Raw genomic sequence first — 22,529 nt, forward strand, 5'->3', positions numbered from 1 at the left:
GAGAGAGGAGGGTTTCTGTGTGGTGGCCAAGTGCCTTAAAAATACAGAGAACTAAGTAACCAAAGGTTACTTTTCTAGAAAAGGATACCAGAATCCCTCGAAGCCCTACCTGTGTCCTGTGTTCCTTCCCTGGCTGAGGGGTGGTTGGGGATGTTTGGCTGGCACTTTGCCTGGTCATGGGGATGGTGCACAGTGTCTATGGACTTGTCTATGGACTTGTCTCCACTGAGGAACACTAGGCCTCCAGGTGCTCCTCCTCCTGAAGGGACCACCTGGGCTCCTGGCATTTCTCTTGGCCTCTGAAGAGCAGCTCAGTCCTGCTTCTATGCTGCCTGGCCGTCTTGGTGCTGAAAAACATTTAGTTCTTCCTCACTGGCGTTTGCTTTTAGATTTGTGTCTTTGATTTCAGGTCTTCATGACAAACTGCACTGCACCCACTAGGTGGGACTTTTCTTCTGGTTTTCCTATGGACTACTTGATTGTTTTGGTAAATGACACACATGTGTACAGGAAAGGGGTCTGAGAGCCGAGCCAGCTTTGGGATGAGGAAGGAAGAGGAAACTGCTGAACTCTGCCCATTCCCAGCTCCGGATGAAATCTTTCTGCTCGCAAGAAGTGACAGAAACAAATGTCGGTGGTACTTGCAGTCGTGTTGTTTGCACTCACAGGTGCTGCAAGCACCTCCAAGCACTACAACTATTGTGCAATTACTGGAGGGTGTTTTGAGGTCTGTATTAGCTAAGGGTCTTGGGCCAAAACCTGGAATCCCTGGTACTCAGTGTGCCAGTGAGTGGAGCTGTTGTTGGATGTGAGTATTGAGCAACTTGCTCTTGCATGGAGACTTTTTTTTTTCTTACATCGGTTGTTCTTTCTTGTACACTTTTCGAGCGCCCACCTGTACCCAGTAATAGATGCTTCGTGTTATGGCTCAGTGACAGCTGCCACTATCTTGCTCTGTATACGTACCTCAGTAAATACTTGCAACAAAGCAGTTAACTCCCTCCGCTAGTTCATCTTCTGTTACCATCTTTCAGAGGCTTGTTTAGGACTTTCTCCTAATTTGAGGTTGGTTTTATTTTTCGTTGTTGTTAGTTTTGTTCTTTTCCTTATAAAATAAGACCATCAGTCGCAACCAGTGCTCTGCCTCCCTCCGTTTTCTGTCTCCATCCGTCCCGACAGCAGCGGGCCGGGGCGCCGGGCCGGCAGGCACAGCCGGAGAGCGGCCCTGAGCACCGGCTTCCTTCCCGCTCCCGCTGGAGCCCGGGGACCGCAGAGCCCTCGCCGCCGGGAGCCCAGCGCTGCGGGGGCGGCTCCTGCTCAGCAGCCGGCTCCCCGTGCGCGGGGCGGGGCCGGGCCAGGCTGGGCCGCGCCGCCCTCCGCTCGCTCCGCTGGGCCCGGGGCCGCCGCCGCTGTCCGCCCGCCCCGCCCGGGGAGGAGCAGCGGCCGTTCCTCCTTCAACCGCCACCGCCCACTCATGGCCCAGTCGCCGCCGGCCATGGGCGAGCGCCAGGGGCGAGCGGTTCTGCAGGAGGCGGCCGGGCCGGAGCGGGTAAGGCCGGGGCCGGGCCGGGGCGGGCCCGCCCGCCCGGGAGTGCTGTCGCGGGCGTGCGGGTGTCTGCGGGCGGCGGCAGCGCAGCCCTGACCGCCGTCGTGGCTCCGGCCTTGCAGGCACCTGCCCCGCCGGGCCCTGCCCGAGCCGCCGCCTCCGGCCGGGCGCTGCGGCCTCCGGTAGTGCCGGGAAGCCGGTGGCTGGTGCTGCCTCCCCGCCCCGGGCACCGCGGGAGGGCATGGCGGGGTCCCGGCCGCGGTGGCTTCACCCCGACCGGCCTGGGGAGCTACTGACAGGGCTCGGTGCCGGCGCTTTGGGTGGCCCTGGTGAGGGCACAGGGTCGCCCTCGTGTCCTTGTCCCGCTGCGGCGGGTCGAACCCTTGGGCAGCGTGACCGCGGGCAGCACTGCGAGGGGGGTGTGATGGGTAAACACCCGCAGCGGGCCGGGGTGACCGCTTGGTGTGCGGCACCGGCAGCACAGGGCCCTGATCAGCCAAGTGCTTCAGTTGTATGATCATTACAGCCTGCCACGCCGTGGGGTCTGGGCTTGCAGAGCTGCGTCTGTCTGGACTGGGAGGGCAGAGCTCGTCCCCTCTGCCCCGAGCAGCCATGAAGGCCGGCAAGGGCGGTGTGGGGTGGTCCTGCATCCCAGCCCCTGCGCACCAGGAGAGTCATCCTAGGAGGTGTCTGAGCTCTGTTCTGGGTTCTCCCCAGGACGATTCTGCAAAGCCAGGCTGAGGTGTGTGAAGGTGAAAGATCTTTATGGCAGAGAAACCCACCTGGTCTTCCCAAACCTTTGTGTCTCTGCAGTACTCAAGTTTGCAAAAGCTAGGGTGTGCTGTGTTAAATACAAGCCTAAAAACCCTCAATGTTTCTGTCTGTGAACCGTAACATGCTGTACCTACAATGAAGAGGCGGTCTCTCAGATCTGCCAGAGGCAAGCACTAGTCCTGTGCTTCAGCTCAGGCTGCAGAACACACAGGTGTTGTGCTCCTCAGCTGCAGTGCACTGGAGCCATCTCTGCTGGAGTGCTGGTGACCTGCCCAGTCTCACTGCTAGCCGGCCTGGGCTGCCCAGGGCTGGCCTGAAGCCTGTGGGAGCTCCTGGGATGCACGAGCAGCCTGTTACTGGGGTGTGGAAGGGCTCGTGATCCCACACCGTGATGTGGCATGTGCCACATCCCAGTGCTGGCTCTGCCAGTGCCTTTAGCTTTTTCCCTGGCTACAGCTGATATAGGGCATGTAACTGAGGCTCTTGCACATGGAGCCCAACAGCTGTTGTCATGACACAGTGGTTGTATGTGTGTATATATGTTGTTTCCTAAATTTGAAAGTAATGGAAAGAACTTCAGTACCACTAGGCAGCCTTTGTTGTCTGTTAGTTTATTGTCGTCACCAGAAGAGTTCGTGTCTAGCAGTTGCAGAATAACTAGGATATGATGTATTGGAGTGTGTCCAGGAAGGGGCTGATGATTAAGAGGCTGGACCACCTGTCATATGAAGAGAGGCCACGAGTGCTGGGGCTGTCCAGCCTTGGGAATGCTCTGGGGGATCTCATCAGTGTGTGTAAATACCTCGTGGGGGGAATAAAGGAGATGGAGCCAGGCTCTTACAGTGTTGCCCTGTAATGGGACCAAAGGCAATGGGTACACACTGAAACACAGGTGGTTACATTTGCACATAAGATATTTTGATATTGTGAAGGTGGTGAAATACTGGCACAGGTTGTTCACAGAGGCTGTGTAGTCTCCATCCTTGGAGATACTGAAACCTCGGTTGAATGTGGTCCTGGGCAGTCTGCTCTGGCTGATGCTGCTAGAGCGGGAGTTGGGTAGTGCCCTGCCAGCCTCAACTCTTCTATGCATTTGACTCACATTGCCTAAACAGAAAGTAGCACGTCTGCATTATAAACTGGATGCTCTTCGCTATTATGGCAGGTATTGACTGTTTAATGCACTATCATAGGATCAAGGAAAAGATGCAGGGTGCAGATTGAAAGCAGGAGGTGTATTGGCCTGGTGTCTGTTAGCTTCTCCAGCTCCCCATACTGCTGCCAGGCTGCAGGGCTGGGAACGCGTTGGGCTCCTTCAGTGCAAGGCAGTGGCTGCTCTGAAGCCCCAGCAGCAAAATCAGAATGTGCCGTTTATCTGAAATGCAGTTAGAGAAGGATCTTCCATGAATTTTCAGCTGAGTGGTACCAAGATGTGTACTGCATTAACAAACAGACTAGGTAACAAGTATTAGTCTGGTAAAACTGTGGTGAAGAGGAATGGAAACCTAAATGGAGAGAGACAGGACTGCCTTGCAGCCAGGAGCTGTCTGCCTGCATGTGAATCTCCTCCCCACCCCAGAAGGGGTTAACAAAGGTGGGAGGTGGGTTGAGGGGCAGGTTGCAGTATGGCATAGTCTCTGTGGGCTGACCCTTCCTTTTTGTGAAATTAAAAACCCCTCACCTATTTATTCTTAAAAAAATCTACCGTTTTTGAGTTTGGTGTGGTGGTCCTTGGCGGGGTTGTGCCACCACTTTGAGTCTTTGGCTCCTGGAAGTCGTCTTTCTGCTCTCCTGCCATCAGGGCTCTCCAGAGCATACACAGGTCTTTTCTTCTGCTCTTGCTTTTCCGTCTCACTGTGCACTGACAGTATTTCTGGTGTGTTGGTCCCTCTCTCTGTATCCTGTGGTGTGGCAGCTATTGGAGTTAGAGGCTTCTGGAAAAATGACAAGTTCTCCTTGTCTCAGTGTTGCCTCCAGTTTTCCTGCCATGCTGGAACTTTCCTCTTCCTGTGCTCTGCTTCACTTCTGTACACCACAAGTGCTTTCCAAGTTATCTCCCTGTGTTATGAGCCCTCCATGCTTGCTTTTGAAGAGCTCAGGGACATCAAGGCTGAGGCTAGCAACTGCTAGGCCACCTTGTTAGGCTAAAATAAATAATTGGGGATAGTCACCGGCCAGAATAGAAGGGTTTTGCCCAGGAAAATGCTGAGCTATCAGGGAAGGCTTCTGCAGTCATTCCTTTTTCAAGGATGACAGCTGGTGCGGAAGCAGATGGGGATGCTGGCTGTGTCCAGGCCCTGAGAAGGTGTGTAAGGCAGGGTGCTGTCCCTGCCAGGCCCGAATTCTCCCCTGTGGCATTTCCAGGGGCTGACTGCAATCGTCTCTGTGTCCCAGGAAATACAAAAGGTCTTGCGGCCTTCAGCAGAGACTCTGCAAGATGATGCTGGGCAAGTTGTCTCATGTAATTGAGTAACATTTAAAATATAATAAAGTGGAAAAATTGTAACCCAGAATGTGCTTCCTGATGTGTTTTCTTTGGGAATCTGCGGTACCTATGCCAGCTATGCAATGTGCATATGCGTTTTGCTTTTGTTTGTTTTTTTTAAATGAAAGTAGAATTATTAGTTTGAGGGTATTTTTCCAAATGGAAGTAAAGGATTACTTTTTATTATGTAAATGGTTACAAGCAGACTGGGTAGGAAAAGGACTTTGACACCTCCTTAGGAGAATAGAAGCAATGATATTCAAAACCTTTTGTTCCCCTTCCCTGCTGTATTTTATCTAATACCTCATATAGTGCCTGTGGTTAGTTATCCTCTACAGCAGTGTCAGTGGGGCCTCAGAACTGACCCAGAACGGTGTCCTGCAGGCTAAATTTGTGGCTGGTGTGAGTCACCAGCCCTTCTGGAGAGGCCGCAGCGAGGTGTCCTGACAGCTCTTCACCACGGTTGTCTCCAGTAGGTGCTTGGCGACGTGCCTGGCAGGGATGGTGCCGGGTGGTGATCCCAGGAGCCGATGTCCCTGGCTGGAGGCGAGGTGAAGGGCCTGCTCATGGGGTGTCCTCTCTGTGCTGCGCTGCCATGGCCTGTCTCCCAGATGTCAGCCGGGCTGGTGGCTCTCTGAGGACAAGCTGTGCCCGGGCCTTCTCCAGGTCTTGTGCAGAGGGAGCGGGGTGGGGATGGGTGACTCCATGCAGGGGTTTTACTGCTGGCTGCTGTTGGAAAGAGGCACAGAGCTTTGTGTTAGCACTGGAGGGACAGCCTACAGAGCAGCCTCCAAACTGCTGCTCACCGCAGGATTGATACACAAACCTCTGTGTGGGGACTCGCTGTAACATAGGCTGCTCCTCTACCAGACGAGATCAGTTCCTTTGATCTCATGGCATTTTTAAGAAAGCCCATGCAGGCCCAAGTGGCTTGATGTGAAGCGAGTGATTTGGAGGTGACCTGGACAGTGATCTCTGCGGAACTGTGCTGGATGCGGGCTGGCAGCAGCATGCAGTGGCCTCGCACACATCTCCCCACCTGCAGTACTGCAGCAGCCGGGGACGCCTTCTGGGGCAGGTTTCCCTCTCGCACTGCAGAAGGCCTTTGTTTGGCATGCAGGTGTTGGGCACTTCCCGGTACCGGTGCAGCTGGGAGGGAGTGGTTGGTGCAAGCGGTGCCGGGCAGAGCCAGGCAGACAGGCAGGCAGCAGAGCCAGGCAGACAGGCAGCAGAGCCATCCCCGCAGCGGGAACACGGATGGAGGGCGAGGGGGCAGGGATGCCAGGGACAGGTGGTGCATCCACCCCGGGGGACCAGGTGAGTGCGTGACACAGGTAGCTTTTGAACCACACCTTTGGGATATGGGGAAGAGGAAGAATAAGTAACAGCAAACTTAATCAGAACTCTGCTTTATCTTCAGAGCCCCTCTCCAAATGCTGCTGAAAATGGCTTGGACCCTGACGAGGAGCCTCTTCTCAGAAAAAATCCCCGCCGTTTTGTCATCTTCCCCATCCAGTACCCAGACATATGGAAAATGTATAAACAGGCTCAGGCCTCTTTTTGGACAGCAGAAGAGGTGAGTCCTGGGGTGAGGGGGTTGGCACAGGGTGCTCAGACTGGGGTCCTGGTGCTTCCTTCCCAGCTCCGCTGCTGGTGTCCATGGTGTGATGGTTGGAGGATTGCATCAAACATGAGGTGCCTGCACCAGCACAGCACTCCCTTTGTGGGCAGTGGAAAGAAGGCTGCTTCCATGGGATGATTCAGTGGAGCTGGTTCAGGTGTTTGGTTTAGGACGAGGTGGAATTGTATCCTGGGACACTTGTGTATGGTCAGATATCTCTTCATACCTGCCCATGTAAGATGTTCTGGGCAGTTTCATGTGAATGCTGTTCTTCAATGTTAGGCACCTGTTTTCCAGAAAGATGGTCATAATCGGGGACATTTGCTAAAAATGCTTCTAATTGACTCCCGATAGCCCTGGTCAGATGCTTGCACTGTGTTATAGTGCAAGCTGTAAGTTTTTCCCCTGAGGCTGCTGGTTAGCCAGACCTGAGCAGTACTCAGCTCATGACACTTGCAGCAGCGGAGGGTTCTGAACACTGCACTGATCTGGAGAGATTGCCTGCCAGCTGAGCTGGTTGTTGCAACTCAAAGCTTCTGCAGCCTTTGCTCATTTGTGAGCAGTGATCTGCAGTTGCAGAGGGGTGAGCTGAAAGCACTGGCAGGCTCTAAATAGGCCAGAAAGCACTCTGGGATGGCGAGGAGCAGCTGTCTGTAGAAGTGTTATTCTATGCCTGCCTGGGAGGCTTGCTGCCCTGTTGCAGAAGTTGATTTAAGCCGTTTAAGAAAAGGCATTTAAACTCCTGCCTGATCAGCATTGCCCTTTTACCATGTTACTGGTTCCTCCTTACACTGTCCTACCACCTGTCAGTGCATTTCCAGTTGAACTGGCAAGTTAACTGTAAAACTGGTTTGTGTATGTATATATACACACATATATGTGAACATGTTTATATAGGCATACACACATATATAAGTTTTTAGGCCTCTTATGTTTTTCACACCTGGCCCTACTTCTGCTGTGGTTCAGACATCCCTCCCTCCAAACAAAAAAACAAACAAAGGCCTATGCAAAGGAAATTGTGGTTTTATGCCATGGCTAGAATTCAGTCTGGTAGCCGAGAGCAGTTGCCCTGAGCCGTTCTTTGTTGAGATGGAGCCTGAACACCTGCCAAAGGCAGAAGTCCCCTCAGTCCATCTTTTCACACACCTGCATATAGGTTTCTTGGAGTATCAGCATTTATTTCAAGTAGAGTGAGCTCTGCGTATTGGTGCATGTTCGTATTCATGACAAGAAGATACTAATGCTTTTCAAACTGTGATTGATTTATAATTCCATATACACTGATTTTTATTCCAAATTACAAAAATGTAAACTGTGAAGCAAACACGTGATGTTACTGTTGCAGAGAGAGACAGCAGTATGGCAGTGTGCCTATTGTCTTTTGCAGTCACATATATTTAAATACTCTACATGTAAAGATTTGAGAGCAAATGCCAAAACTGTGCCTGTCATTTGACTAGGCCAGTTCCGTTCATACAGAATGACAAACTCAAAAGGGCAATAACGTTTTTCTTTTCTCTTTTAATTAGGTTGATTTGTCGAAGGACCTTCCTCACTGGAACAAGCTGAAAGCAGATGAAAAATACTTTATCTCTCATATTCTGGCATTTTTTGCAGCCAGTGATGGAATTGTAAATGAAAACCTGGTGAGAGAGCTTTACAGCAGGCTTGATGCTTACTGATTTTATTTGCTTATTGGCTTTTCATTTTGATTTTCTCAAATTAATGCCTAAGTTTATTAAACGCTTACCTTGTTTCCTTCCCATCATCTCACCTTTGCCATGGGGAATAAGCAGCTTGTTCTGCTGGGGCTGGTGTCTGAGTTAAATTGGGTCAACTGTGGTCAACGGGACTCCAGATTGCATCACTCTTGGACACAGTTTTTAAGCTCACCCTTCTGCCTGTCTGTGGTGATCCACGTTTTTCAATTAATTAATACAACCCTGTGCTTCTTCTAGTACTTGTGTTAGATGAGAAGTAGGAAGGGATTGTGCTGTGCCATGTTCTGTATTCTTCATTTCAGTAAAATCCATTTTGCTCTTGCTGAATGGCATCCTAGAGTCTTTTAGGGCTGCAGGTGGGTGCTGCTAAAAAGGTGGAGAAATCTTTCTGCTGAAATCAGTTCTGGGCTGCAGAATGTCTCACTACAGGTTATCACTGGTATCTTTCTGCAAATGCCTAGTTTAGATCTTGAATGTCTATAATGTGTAGAATATGTCATGGTGTATGTGCATGTATTGCATGAACACGTCTTATGTCATACTGTTGTTTTTTTTAATGATGAACAAAAGGTTTGAGGCTTTGTTCAATATGAAGTGTTTGCTATTGCAGTATGTTGCTGTTCTCTTCCTGTGTACATGTTCCCTCATGCTTCACTGTAGCTTTCTATCCAAGACACCCAGCAGACATTTACTTCTGGCTAGCGTGCTTTATTTCCTTCTGCCCCACACCTGTCCTATTGACATATCTGTTAATAAAGTAGGGCAGAGCTGCTCCCATCCTTTCTCTGTGGCAGAGATCTGTTGTCTCCCCCATTAAGCTTAGGGTGCTGTCAAGCAGGACTGTTTTTGCTGTTCTCATTGCCATGCTTTCTGGTTTTATTAGGTGGCACGTTTTAGTCAGGAGGTGCAGATCCCAGAAGCTCGTTGTTTCTATGGCTTTCAGATTCTCATTGAGAACGTTCACTCAGAGATGTACAGCTTGCTCATAGACACCTACATCAAAGATCCTGAGAAAAGGTAAAGTTCTGGATACATTACAGACCCACGTGAAATCTGTCATGTAGTCCAGCAGCAGCTGTCTTGTGTTTCGTACTGACTTACTGAGGGAGTTGGGGACGGTTCCTTAAGGCTTTCAAGGCCACATGCTGTCCTTTTCCAACAGACGGGATGAGGGATGAGTTAACTCTAAACGCAACACGCGCCCTGACTCAACAGATGAGACCAGGTGTGAGTTAACTCTGTGTGGTTATGTGAAGTGAATGACAGACAATCACTCCCGAGGTCCAGTTCAATTATGAGTTTATTAAAAGTACGTGTTGGAATACTAGTTACAGCGAATAGTGACTTGGCAAAAGTATAACAGAACGTATCAACACATTAACAGCAAAAGTCCTACTACGGGTAATGTATTGGCAACCATTAGTAGCTATAATATGAAATTTAACCAGAATCCAACAGCAGAGCTTAAAGTGATGTTACACTTATGTTCACAAGGCAAAGAGAGAAAGGGAGTGGTAGAGAGGGAAGGAAAACTAAGGTATAAGAGAGAGAGAAAGAGAGTAATATATCACAGAAGAGACAAAGAAATTGGGGTATAGAAAAAAGGAGAGAAGGAAAGAGCAGAGAGAAAGGAACAAAGGAAAGAGTGAGCGATCCAGTCTCTTACGGCCCCACAGTGTGGATGACAGGACTTGTACGATGATGTATGGCCTCGGTGTTCCATGACGAGGAACAGTGTTTGCAGCTCAGGAGCGCAGCGTCCTCCGATGTCTGGTTCAGTTCCCAAGGCGAGGCTGGTGGGCTGAAGAGTCCTCAGGGTGCTGGATTCCCTACCAGTGCTGGTTTTGGTGAGCTTTTTTGTAGCTCTCAAGTAAAGGAAAGTCTGGGGCGGAGGAAGGGGTGATTGCTAAAATTGACAAGTCTGGACAAGTCCTGGGCCACGTTGAAGGGTCTCAGCTTTTCCCCTTTGTTTGCCAAGCTGGGCGTACCAGAAGATGGGGCTATGTGCCCTCCAGCACATCCTCCACCTCCAGTGCCAGTCAGCCAGCCTGGTCTGTGGCTCGTTAGCTTGTTGCTGATATGTAAATCGAAGTTCCCCCTGCATGGAATGTGTCACATCCTGTGGCTGGCTGAACTAGTTTCGCCACAATATTTCCAGCCACTACCCTTATCAATACACAACACATGCCTGACCCCCGAAATGGTATTACAGACCAAGCCTTTTGTGGGAGTGTCAGAAGATTAGTTAATATTTGTATAAATCTTTGTTTGCAGGAAGTGCAGACTAAGTGAAGTGTTGTTAAAGGTTAGACAAGCTCCTTGTGGTTATTGTGCTCCTGAGGCACTTACTCTCACATCTGCCTTGGGAAATTGAGTGCTCCTGGTCCAACTGGAGTTTCTAACATACGCTAATCAACGTATTGCGTCTTTTCAGCTTTTTTGTTATTGGTGATTTTTCATACAATTTGGTCTGCTTGCTTTTAAAGTATTGGGCTCTTTGGAGAGCCCCGTCACCTTTGTCTGGAGAACTTCCTAGTCCCCATGGTAATAGATTTGCAAAGAGGCACTTTCCCGCAGAGACTCCACCATGGTGATGGTCAGGCAGAGCTTGGTTTCCCATGGTGGCTCCTGTGTAGTGACAGTGGGAGGACTGCAAGGTTTCCTCTCAGGTGTTTGGCATGGGAACAGAGCCTGAGCTCCTGGGAATTGTCCAATTCCTTTGTGGGGCTGAGCAAGATGAGCTTTAGCTCGGTGGGGAGGAAGCGGCTGCTGTCTGGCTTGAAGTCTGAGAGACAGCGTGGTCTGGTAGGTGGGCGCTCCTGGGGTGGGATGCTTGAATTCACTTCCCATCTCTGCAGCCCACTTCCTCTGAGACCTGGGGTTTGTCACATTCTGCATCTCTGCCTCCGTCTGCCTGTGTTATCAGGGGATATCACCCATTTGGGGTGTGAAGGGTCTCTGATGTAGGTTAGTTTGGAGCCTAACCTAGTGGGTTCCTCTGCCTGGTGGAGCCAATGGGGACAGCCAGGGCAGATTTACATAAATCACTTCTTGTTATTTTGATGTTTTCTCTTTTTTTTTTTTTTCTTCTATAGGGATTTCTTATTTAATGCTATTGAAACAATGCCATGTGTCAAGAAGAAAGCAGACTGGGCTCTGAAGTGGATTGAAGACAGAGAATCCACTTTTGGTGTGTAGTCTCTTAAAAACTTGTTTCTGTTGCACATGTCATAAACTAATCCTCTGGAATGTGAAATTAAATTCTCCACAGGAGGTGTAGTGGCTTGTGGGTCTCTGGTTTACCTAAAGAGCTACAAGTAACTTCTGGTCAGCTGTGTATGTTTTTTATCTTTAGCTAAAGCAGTATAGTAATGGCAGTGCCCACTAGAATCGTGTTACGAGAAACGCTTGTGGGTTTATCTTTTTTTTGTCTTTATACCAAACAACCCTAGTTTCTTCAGTTTTTGCTTGTAGAAGTTCTGATTATTTCTTCTGGTTGGCTCCTATTTGGTACTCCAGTGTTCAGAACTGGGCAGCTGAAATCTTGCAAGTCCAGGTTTTTCTGTGTTTATGTTCAATAGGCACGTTTGTGTGTGGTGATAGCCTTTTTTTTGTAACAGCGTGACTGAGCCTGGGCAAAAAAGATTTAAGAATAATTTGTCTTTGGTGTTGCTGGTTTTCTGTGGGACCAGGTTTCTAGTTTTTGTATCTCATTTCAGAGCTGGGACACTGGCTCAGCTTCCATCAGCGTGGTGCATGGCGTCCTTTCCAGTGTTCTTCATTCAGCTCACAGTCTTGATGCTGAAGGAAATGTTGTGTCCGGAATGGATAATGCACAGACTCTGGTCAATTTTCTAAACCAAACATCCTCTGTGCTTAGAGAAAGTATAGGAGATGGAGAGATACAGACAGAGAAACAAAAAAAAAAAGTCAGAGTATGATTCTTTTGCAGCATCTGTTGTTCACAGCTCTTGTTTGAGTGAGGTTCTGTTTGCTGCTGTAGGTTCTCCTGTCTTGGAGCATCCTGCTGCCTCCCCAGTCTGGCTCTGTTTGCTGTTTGTGCAGTCCCTTCTTCACCTCCTTCATTCAGCTCCCAACAGTGTGGCGTTTGCCAAGAATCAGAAGGTTCCCGGAGTCAAAAAACAATGTTCCCCCCACCCTCTGCCCCCAAACTTCATGCATCCTATCCAAGTTTTTGTCAAGTACTTTTCTGCTCTTCTGTTCTTTCATCTTACTGAGAAAACTTGCCAAGTTTAAAACATTTGGGGGGGCCCAGGTCCTACAGTTAAGGATTATGAGATACAGTATATGAAAATGACTGGCTTGTTTGTTTGGCATTTCCTTCCAGTGTGGGGACCTGGCCTAGAACAAGGTCTCTGCAGATTTGGTTGATTTCTTATGCTGAGGGTTCAATTGCTGGATCTGTTCTGTGGACTCTCAGCCTCCCAGGCGATTTTTGTTTTAGCATAACTCATTTGTATGATAGCTAGTCAGGTGGAATGTAGTAAAAACCATATCAATATTCAGTCTTTGAATGTCTTCAGATGAGCCAGCAGATGGCATTTGCATCTTGTGGAGAAGTGGGATGTCATGCTATTTTGGGGTTATTTTATTTTTTAAACAAAATTCTATGCAGTCCTCTCTGGGAAGAGGAATGAGCAAAAGCTCTTCATGTTTAGGATATACCCAAAGATCTTGTGAAGTTGTTTAAAATAGAGTACCTGGAATGACGTGTCTTCACCAAGCAGTCAGATGGTCTTGTCGTCTGAAGAAATACGTTCCTGTAGAGAACAGGGAGAGCTGGGACCAATAACGTTGTGCTTTCCTTGGATAGCAGGTGGGATGACATAAATAGGTCTTTGTGTCCTGATGAATTGTATTCTGTGTTCTTCCACTCTTTTAAGAATATGGTTTTCTGTAGATTCTCAACAAGCAGAAACTGAGGTGTAGGGTTTTTTGTTTAATATATTGGAGATTGGCTCTTCTCTCAGTTTTATTAGTTGCGCAGCCATTTTCTTTCCTTTTAGGAGAAAGAGACAAAGGAGTACTAATGTCTTGACCACTTTGGACAATTCCACTCTTTCCCTTCTGGCCTGTTGCAGTTTCAGCACTGCCCTGGTTCTTCAGTCCTGCAGGGGCTGCCAGTGGTTCAGTGCTGTTGCGTGTGTAGACCCTGCATGTCTCAGACTCTGTAGAAAGATGCAGCACCTGGTGCTGCAGAGGGGATTGCTCCTCTCCAGCATCCGTCTGTCTGATGCAAATGGTGCCTCTTGCTGATGAGCAATACACTGTTTTGTGCCTAACTGAAAATGTGTTCTATTAAACAGGGGAGAGAGTGGTTGCCTTTGCTGCAGTTGAAGGCATCTTCTTTTCGGGTTCCTTTGCTGCTATATTTTGGCTGAAGAAGAGAGGCCTGATGCCTGGATTGACTTTCTCCAATGAACTTATTAGCAGAGATGAGGTAATGTGGCATGTTCTACTTACTGTCTGGGAAGGAAAGTGAGTGTCTAAGGGAAGGGTAGAGTTATATTCATAAAGACCCCATAGTCTTGCCAGAGCAGCCCACCTCTGGTGGCAGGGAGGGTTGCAGGGAAGGTGAAGAGAGTAGAAAGCAATGTTTGGGTAGGAACCAGTGAAAAAGAGAATCCAGCAGTGAGTAGGAGATGCATTTCTGGGTAGGACAGAGCCTTTTTAGTGTGGACAGTGCTGAAGGCCAAGGGAGTGGTAGAAGTAAGTAGGTTCTCTGTTATACAGTGTCAGCAGCAGGATTTTTCAGGGAAGGTCTGCTGTCCTGGTGGGACAGAGGTCCTGGTTACCTGTCTGGTAACTGCAGGCCATGCTCCCTGAAGCTTCTCTGCAGTAAGCCTTCTGCATCTGCTTTAACATCACCTCCTAGGCAGCAGAGAGAAGAGACATCCTTCCCAGTGCCCAACCCTGTTTCTGCAGCCTGGTGCAGGATCTGTAACTGCTGATATGTAGGAAGGTTGGAGTCCTGCAAAGGAGCAGGCTGTTTCCACAATATTTGCAAAAAGAGGAAAGAAACAGACTTCTAGCTATAAGTTACTAGTGAACTTAAAGCCTAGGTCCTGCTATGTCCCTCAGCAGAAATACCCATTTTTGAAGGGAGTAAACATAAATATAGGCAATAGCCCAATGCATAGTGTGATCAAAAAGATGGACTTTGTGGACTGAAGAGAATGTTTGTTTCCGTGTGCCGTGAAGGGCAGCGAAGGCCTGGCTGCCCAAGGACTGGTGGGGAATTACGTGGTCTGTAACTGCAGTGGGGGCTGGCTTGGGCAAGGACCTAGCTAGGATGCGAGTCTGAGCCTTGCCCTGCCTTAGCTGCTTCAGTCAGGTTCAAGTGACCGCCTTGTACCACTCCCCATCTGCCCCCAGCTGTGAGTCCAGAACTTGCAGGTGGCGTTCTGTGTCTGTTGGGTGGCTGGCTGTGGCAGGTTGCTGCCGAAGCAGCAGATACAGTTCCTCTCCATGTTCTTGTGTTACTGCACAGCAATAGGATGAGGGCAGCGACCGTCCCCCTGCGCTCGCACTGGTGAGGCTGCACCTCAAATCCTGTGTTCAATTTTGAGCCCCTCACTACAGAAAAGACATTGAGGTGCTGGAGAGAGTTCAGAGAAGGGCAATGAAGTTGATGAGGGGTCTGGAGCATGAGTCTGATAAGGAGCAGGTGAGGGAACTGGGGCTGTTCAGCCCAGAGAAAAGGAGGCTGAGGGGAGATGTTATCTCTGTCTACAACTACCTGAAGGGAGGTTGTAGTGAGGTGGGCGTTCGCCTCTTCTCCCGTTTAGCAAGTGATAGGACAAGAGGAAATGGACTCAAGTTGCACCAGGAAAGGTTCTGATCAGACATTAGGAAATATTTCTTCACGGAAAGGGTTGTCAGGCATTGGAACAGGCTGCCCAGGGAAGTGGTTGAGTCACCATCCCTGGAAGTGTTTGGAAGACACGTAGATGAGGTTCTTAGGGACACGGTTTAGTGGCGGTGTTGGGTTAACGTTTGGACTCAATGATCTTGAGGGTCTTTCCCAATCAAAATGATTCTATGAATCTATTTTGTGATCTGCTGCGAGGGAGTAGCTACAGGTCTGCACTGGAGGGGAGTCAGTCAGGGGAGTCCTTCTTAGAGTCAGGTGTGATGTGCCTGGGGGGTTGCATGTCAGCACTCCAGGTGTGACAGGCCATGTGCTGACAAGTGCCCTTTCCTTTCACTGCTCCTGCACCACTGCTGGCCAGCTGGCAGCAGGTCTGTACGGCTGGGCCTGTCTGCAGGACACCACGCAACTTACGGCACTGTCAGCACTGGGAAAGCGGAAAGGCCAGTTTTGTGTGCAGTATAAACATGCTAGTGCCTTGAACTTACCAGAGTTGGTCTAAAAGAATAAAGACCTTTATCATAATGGAAATCTCCATGGATTAGATAAACTGATTTGAAAGGGGGCATCGTACAAGATGCCTTTAATTTAAGAGACACCTTTGAAGAAAGTGATACGATCAGTAAGCAAAACCAAACAGTTCTTCAGCCTTGACCTTCCTTGTGTCTTCTGGTTTTGTGAGTCATCATGAACTGATCCATTCAAGTGAAGAAGTATTTGTTTGTTGGAAGGATCACTTGCAGGTGAATAAGATGTAAGTTCCTCTGTACAGCAGTGTAACTACTTCTCTGCTGAGTTGAGCAGCAAAAGACTGAGCTTTTCTTGAGCCCCACTGGCATAATTCCAACTGCAGAGCTGTTACGAAGGGTAAGGCTTGGTGCACACAGCACCTGCACTGGAAACCAGGAAATGCTGTTACAAAACCAGTGGCAGTAAAAAGAATCTACAATGGAAAACTACCCAAACTGTTTTCTGATGCACCTGAACAGAGAAATGGTTAATTCTCAGTATGGTTTTTGAGCTGCAAGACTCTTTTCTGAGGCTGTTCTTTGAGCTGATGCATCTCTGATTCTTGAATGTGCAAAGCTGCTGGGAGCACCAGTCAGTGGCACACACTGGTTTGGGTGAGAAGCCAGGCACGTCCTGCACCCTGCTGGTGATGTTGCCTTGGTCAAGACCGCAAGAAGCCCTGCAGCAGCAGCTAGTGCTGTCTGCAGAGGGGAGGTATTTCCCACGTTATTTTGTTTCAGGGCGGTTTCATTACCTGAAGCACAACGATTTTGTAGCCTTTCCAAAAAAGTTTTTGCTTCTTTGTTTTGTCTTGACCCTTGTTAACAATAGCATTGGGTTATCTCACAGCCCATGGCCTGCCAAATCCTTCTGACTGGTTTTCACAGTAGATGTGAAGGCTGCAATCAGCACCTTGCTGTCGAGAGGTGATGGCAGCACAGCAGTGGGTATGCCTGAAGTCAGAGGCTCAAGCTGTAGCCAGGCAAGCTCAGATGGAAACCAAGGCACCTCTTGGAGCAGCTGTCTGGTACCGCCATCAGACTCTGCAGGATTGCTCGTCTCCTGATGTTGTCTTACCCTGGCTGGAGACTTTTCTGGAAATCTTGCTTGGGAATAAATACAATTTACTGGTCTCTGTGCAGAACAGCTGGGTGAAATGTGGAGGTGGGTTGAGTTGGGGCATGGTAGCCTTAAGTATTACAAATTTATGAATGTTGTGGTAGCAAATTCCTCACAGTAGCTGTACGTTGTGTGGAGAGATGACTTGTTAATCTCGGATTTGGTGACTCTGATCTGAATCTTCCTTTCTGAAAATGCGATGAGGAGAAGCAAAGGAAGAAATGCCACTAAAAGAATTTAAAATGAGTATTTCTCTACAGGTATCTTGAAGAGGAGAGCAGGTGAACAGTCTGTGTTAACTGGCAGGTAGTTTTGAAGGTCTTGATGTAGGAGTCTTTCTGCAAAAGCATCTCTCATGGGAGGCAGGGACCCAGCAGGGCTCCTTATAGGATCTCTCACAGTAGAGCAGCTTTCAAAAATGTTTACCTGAGAAACATGTGTGCTGAGTGTTATTTTGACATAGGTGGCATGTGTTGGATTTCAGATGTTACTAACTGGGTAGTAAAATAAAAGTGCCTGCTACACGTGGTAACACTAAGACTGTCCAAGAAGCAGGAGGCTGGGAAGCTTCAACCTGGAGACTGCCTCAGAATAAGAGCAAACTATGTGGAGGAGGGAAAACCTGACTTTTTTTTTTCATTGCTCTCTGTTACTTCAGGGTCTACACTGTGATTTTGCTTGTCTAATGTTCCATTATTTAGTGAACAGACCATCAGAAGAGCGGGTCCATGAGATCATCGTTAATGCTGTTGAAATTGAGCAGGTAAGCCTGGTCAGGCCAGAGGTGTGGGCAGCGCAGGGACCAGTCTTACAGGCAAAAATAAACACTAGTGCTCCCGCTAGTATGGGCTGTGGGTTTTGTTGAACTTGGAGTTCAAGCTTACACTGAGGCTTGGGATCTTACAGCTGGGTGCGGAAAGGCAGATGAGAGGGGCAGTAATAAAAATTCTTGTGCCTTTTCCAGAAAAACATGCTAAAAATAAAGGAAGATACAAACAACTACTGAAAACAGAAGACACTTGTTGAGTTTAGTGATGCAAGTTATTTATTCAGACAACTGCCTGGGGAGCCTGGAATCTCACAAATCGTGCTGCTGTGAAACACAGGTGTCTTCTCTGCTTTTCCCTTCTTAAATTTAATTTCTCTAAATGTCATCTGTGTTTTAACTTCTAGGAGTTTCTAACAGAGGCATTACCTGTAGGTCTGATTGGAATGAATTGCACTTTGATGAAACAATACATTGAATTTGTTGCAGACCGGTTGCTAATGGAGCTTGGGTTCTCCAAGGTAAGAGTTGCAATTGCCCGAAATGCTGGCCTGCCAGGGCAGCCCAGGAGAGCTGTCAGCACAAAGCACTCTCTTAATGTGCCTGGGAGCAGATCATATTTAGTGCTTGCACTTTGTGTGAATGACAGGCAAAACTACAGCATTAATATATATGCTTCACTATTTAAAAGAACAAGAACCATTTAGGCCATTGTTTCCCTTCAGCTGCTCTGCAGGTTTGTAATGGGAAATTTGTGCAGTGCTCGAGTGCTGCAGTCCTGGAGGGACAGTGAGCACCTTGCACTGGTGAACTTCGCTATGGACACGACTCTTGGGGAGTGGCAGTGCTGAATTTGCTCAGACAGGTGTTTGTAGATTCTACAGCATGTTACAACAAGGGGTGGCCCACTGCCCAGTGGCAGTGGAGCAGGCCCTGTGGGTGCTCAGCAGGGCTAGGCGGCTGTGGCCTGTGCTGCGTCACCTCGGGGCCTGTCCCTGCAGAGCTGGAGCCCCTCTTTGTGGAGACTGGTGACCCCAGCCCCCTCCCCAGCACCCCTGCGTGCTGCCCTGCACCTTCACGGCCTTGTGACCCCAGCTCTGCCCTGGGCAAGGTGCTTTGGCTATAAGGTGTGTGGTAGGGTTGGTGTCCCGCAGAAGTGACCTGCCAGCAGCAGAGGTGACAGGGTGGTGATTTACCAGCAGAGACAAAGAAGTAATTATCCTACTCAGCACTTGTTAGGCCACACCTGGAATACTGTGTCCAGTTTTGGTCTCCACTATGCAAAAAAGACATGGACAGGCTGGAGGAGGGTCCAGAGAAGGTCCACAAAGATGATCCAAGGGCTGGGAAGCCACCACAAGAGGACTAAGGCTGAGAGAACTGGGTTTGTTCAGCCTTGAGAAAAGAAGGCTTAGTGTAGACCTCCTCACTGTGTTCCAGTATTTAAAGGTTGGTTGCAAAGAAGATGGAGACTCCCTTTTGACAAGAAGTCACATGGAAAAGATGAGGGACAATGGGTACATGTTATTCCTGGGGATGTTCTGATTGGACACAAAAGGGACATTTTTCACAGTGAGAACTGTCAGCCATTTGAATAATCTCCTCAGGGAAGTGTTGGATTCCACAACATTAGACACTTTTAAGATTCAGCTGGACAGGGTGCTGGGCCATCATGTCTAGACCGTACTTTTGCCAAGAAAGGTTGGACCAGATGATCCTTGAGGTTCCTTTCAACCTGGTATTCTGTAATTCTGTGGTTCTATGGTTTTGTTTGTTTGTTTGTTTGTTTTTTTAAAGCATTGTTACCCTATCAGAATCACCAGAGTAATAGTGTTTCCTTTCCCCAGGTCTTTCATGCAGAAAATCCTTTTGATTTCATGGAGAATATTTCTCTGGAAGGAAAAACAAATTTCTTTGAGAAGCGGGTTTCAGAATATCAACGTTTTGCTGTTATGGCAGAAACAATGGACAATGTCTTCACTCTGGATGCAGATTTTTGATAACCTGGCAAATGAATGGTGACTGTTTCCCACTCCCCATCCCTCTTTCTGCTGTGAAGTTCTTTTCTTTTCCTCTCCTGGAATTCGAGTCTACTGGGATTTTTTTTCCTGGGTTTTCATGCTGTTGGACTGAGGAGCGAATATATTTCTGTCTGTCATTAAAAAAAAAGGGGGGGGTCCTTTTTAAAAAATTTATATGGCTTTTTAAAAGGATGGCCTTTTTAAGGCTCCTTTGACTCCTCTGCTGTGATTGCTGTCTTTAAAAATGACCTGGATACTACTATTTTTTTAAGACTTTGGTAGTGTTTTAAGCAAGCTAACTGCATATTTACCTCAAGTTACAGTATTTCAACCTGAAAACCGGATGAGGTATCACTCTATGTATATATGTTGCTATAAATTATTTTCATGGTTTCTATTTCCATGTTTATAGATTTTTGTCTAAAGTAAAAGCTCTTCCCTTTTGCTCTGCTGCTGATAGAGTAATAAGTGAATGTGGGAAGACATTAATAAGGTATGAATTATAAAATCTTATTAAACCCAGGGATACAGTTTCATCTCCCCATTAACCTGGGTTCTATCTGAAAATGTTTTTGCTCTGATTGCAAACCTGATGGCTGTTGGTAGGAATTTAAATCAGAAACATATGACTTTTGGCTTAGAGCTGTTATTGAGCAGGTCAGTGGACTTTGAGTGGTCCTTGAAAAGGCAAGCCTGTTCACAGTGGAGAAAAAACACACCCTGTGGTTCTTTGGCTTGTGCTGCCTGTTTTTCCCTGTTTCTCTGAACAAGTGCCTTATTAAGCAGTCCGTGGTTGTGCCGAGTTGCAGTCGGCGTCTGTCACTGGAACAGCCGGCTCTGGGTGTTGTCTGTCTTCCCTCTGTCATGCTGGGTGATTTGATATTCTCCCCTTCTTGCGTTCACTTGTGCACTGATGGGGTGGGGAGGCATATCATGCCAAAGGATTATCCCTTGAGGTGCTACAAACATACTCCTTGGGCTGTAAGGAGGCACCAGAAATGTATGAAGGTACTTCAGGTTGTGTATTCCACATGAACCATTGAAACCATTGTCACAGAGAGCATCTGTAGGAAAGTATTAACCTGCTCAAAACCAAATCTTGAAGTAGTGTGGATTAGCAGCATCTTACAAAAGACTGCTCTTTGCATTTTGGTGTGTTCCAGTGTGTGCCTGAAAACTTTTTTAATCTCTTGATGCCACATGCAGAGAATGGAGCAACTGGAAAATGGCTAACCTACCAGCCTGGCACTCGGGACAGAGGGATGCTCTTCAGTTGTAGGTGGATTATTTGCAAATAGATATACTCATTTTTTTCAATGCTGAAGTGAGTGCACGTGAGCTAGACAAAGGATTCTGCTTTATTAAACCTTAGCATTTTTTCATAATGTTTAGCAATTTGTATAAGAGCTTTTATAAGTCTTTCTTACTGTTGCAAACATCTCTGCTGCTTTTGCCGTGTCTGGCATGAGATGAGCTGACAGCCCAGGGTTATCGGTGATGGGCTGGGATAAGTGTTATTTCCCTGCCAGCCCAGATCAGCCAGAGCCCTGGCTATCTGAGTTTCATGAAACAGGTCCACTGCCTTAGTGTAGTTCTTAGTGAACAATTGTCCCTGGTGTAAAAATAAGCAGCAAAACTGACTCTTTTTCTTTGGTCTCAGTGAAATTATGAGTATGTAATGAACATGGAAACAGGGAACCTTTCTTTTTTTCAAGAGAAGAGCCTGCATCATTTGACATAAGGTACTTGTGGAGGGCAAGTGGGACCTGAGGAACACAGAGAAGAGCAGGAACTGGTGTCCCTCACTAATGTCCTGCATCTGCAAGAGAACTATGGACTCCAAAAGAAAATCCAGTGCTTGTTGGAAATACTGTGTTGGTGGGAGTAAAAACAAAAATGTTTTAAATGGGTCCATTGTTGGAGGAATGGAACCTATTTTTATGTTACTAAGAGTACTGAAAAGCATTTGTTTTGAGTGTTGTGAATTAAGATGAGAGTATATGGAATATTCAAATGTGAAACTGCTATGTGCTCAGGTTCTGTAAATGTATATGAGATACCAAAGTCTGGTACAACAGCTCCCACTCCATTTGTGTGTAAAATATGTGTGTAGTTTCAATAAAACTTGAATGTGGAAAGGAACATGCCTTTATTTGCTAGTTACATGCTTTCTTGTGAAATCCAAAATGATAAAATTGGGCTGTGCCAGAGAAAGTCAGTATTCACAGCTTTTGAGTTGTGGGAGATAGTTGCGAGTGCTCCATACGCCGTCTTGCGCTTTGTGAGCTCTCGACTTGCTGTTCCTTGTTCCTGGGAATGGGGTTTGCAGTCTAGGGAGCAAACTTCTCTTTTTTCTGGAATTTTCTGGCTCATGGAAAAATCTCTTGGGAGTCCTTTAGATTCAAAGATACAGCACTCCAGCAATGTAATTTTGGTGGGTGGTATCTGATATACCAAGGGCATCACACCCTCAGGTTGGGTGCCCTGACTGTGCGTGGGCACAGCAGCATGGGATTCAGCCCCTGAGCTGGGGCCAGCTGGGCCTGCCTGCAGCCAGGCACCGAGCAGCTGGGTCTCAGCTGCCAGAGGTTCACACCTGGTGGCATCTTTATCCTCAGGGGTGTCAAGTGAAAAGTCTTGTCCCTGCTGCCCTTTTGTGCTTCCCTGAGACAGGCATGGAGGTCACAAGGTACCACCTTCACCAGCTCTGGGTCTTGGGCAGAAACCATGTGCTTGTGAGGGCTCTGGTGGACAAGCTGAGTCTGTGTGTCTCACACTGTGACCACAATGCTTGAAAAGCCTCATGGGGTGTATGTGGGGACAAAATTGTGATGCGACCCTTCAATACAGAGTCTTGTGTGCTCTGGTTTGGAGCCCAAGGCAGGTGCTTGACTTCCGTTACAGCCAGCAGGACAGAAAAGGTGCTTCTGGAGGGGTTTGTGTCATGGAGAAGGACATGTCTGCACTGATCGTGTGAGCAGAAACCTGTCTCTAGGGGCTGCAAGGGGAGCTGAGGCTCACAGGTAGAATTCCACCTTTTAACATCCAAAACGGCCTCTGTATCTCTTGCT

At 48.0% G+C, this 22,529-nt stretch overlaps 1 protein-coding gene across 1 annotated transcript; it reads left to right on the plus strand.

Annotated features, from left to right (window-relative positions):
• The first annotated feature begins 1,407 nt into the window (after positions 1–1,407).
• On the plus strand, positions 1,408–21,591 carry RRM2B (ribonucleotide reductase regulatory TP53 inducible subunit M2B). Its single transcript, XM_082045110.1, has 9 exons — positions 1,408–1,549; positions 6,226–6,381; positions 7,959–8,075; positions 9,034–9,167; positions 11,246–11,340; positions 13,478–13,611; positions 17,330–17,434; positions 17,845–17,958; positions 19,285–21,591. Exons 1-9 carry the CDS (start codon positions 1,475–1,477, stop codon positions 19,435–19,437), a joined length of 1,083 nt encoding a protein of 360 aa, XP_081901236.1. The 5' UTR covers positions 1,408–1,474; the 3' UTR covers positions 19,438–21,591.
• Positions 21,592–22,529: the final 938 nt, after the last annotated feature.

The sequence above is a fragment of the Streptopelia decaocto genome (assembly GCF_964273445.1).
Source record: "Streptopelia decaocto genome assembly, chromosome: 2".
NCBI lineage: Eukaryota > Metazoa > Chordata > Aves > Columbiformes > Columbidae > Streptopelia > Streptopelia decaocto.

What these genes read in the sequence shown, in the direction of transcription:
- RRM2B (XM_082045110.1), top strand. Translation starts at nt 1,475, where the DNA reads ATGGCCCAGTCGCCGCCGGCCATGGGCGAGCGCCAGGGGCGAGCGGTT. An exon ending in AACTTATTAGCAGAGATGAG is followed by an intron (nt 13,612 to 17,329) that starts GTAATGTGGCAT and finishes CTGTTACTTCAG; the next exon opens with GGTCTACACTGTGATTTTGC. An exon ending in TGGAGCTTGGGTTCTCCAAG is followed by an intron (nt 17,959 to 19,284) that starts GTAAGAGTTGCA and finishes TCCTTTCCCCAG; the next exon opens with GTCTTTCATGCAGAAAATCC.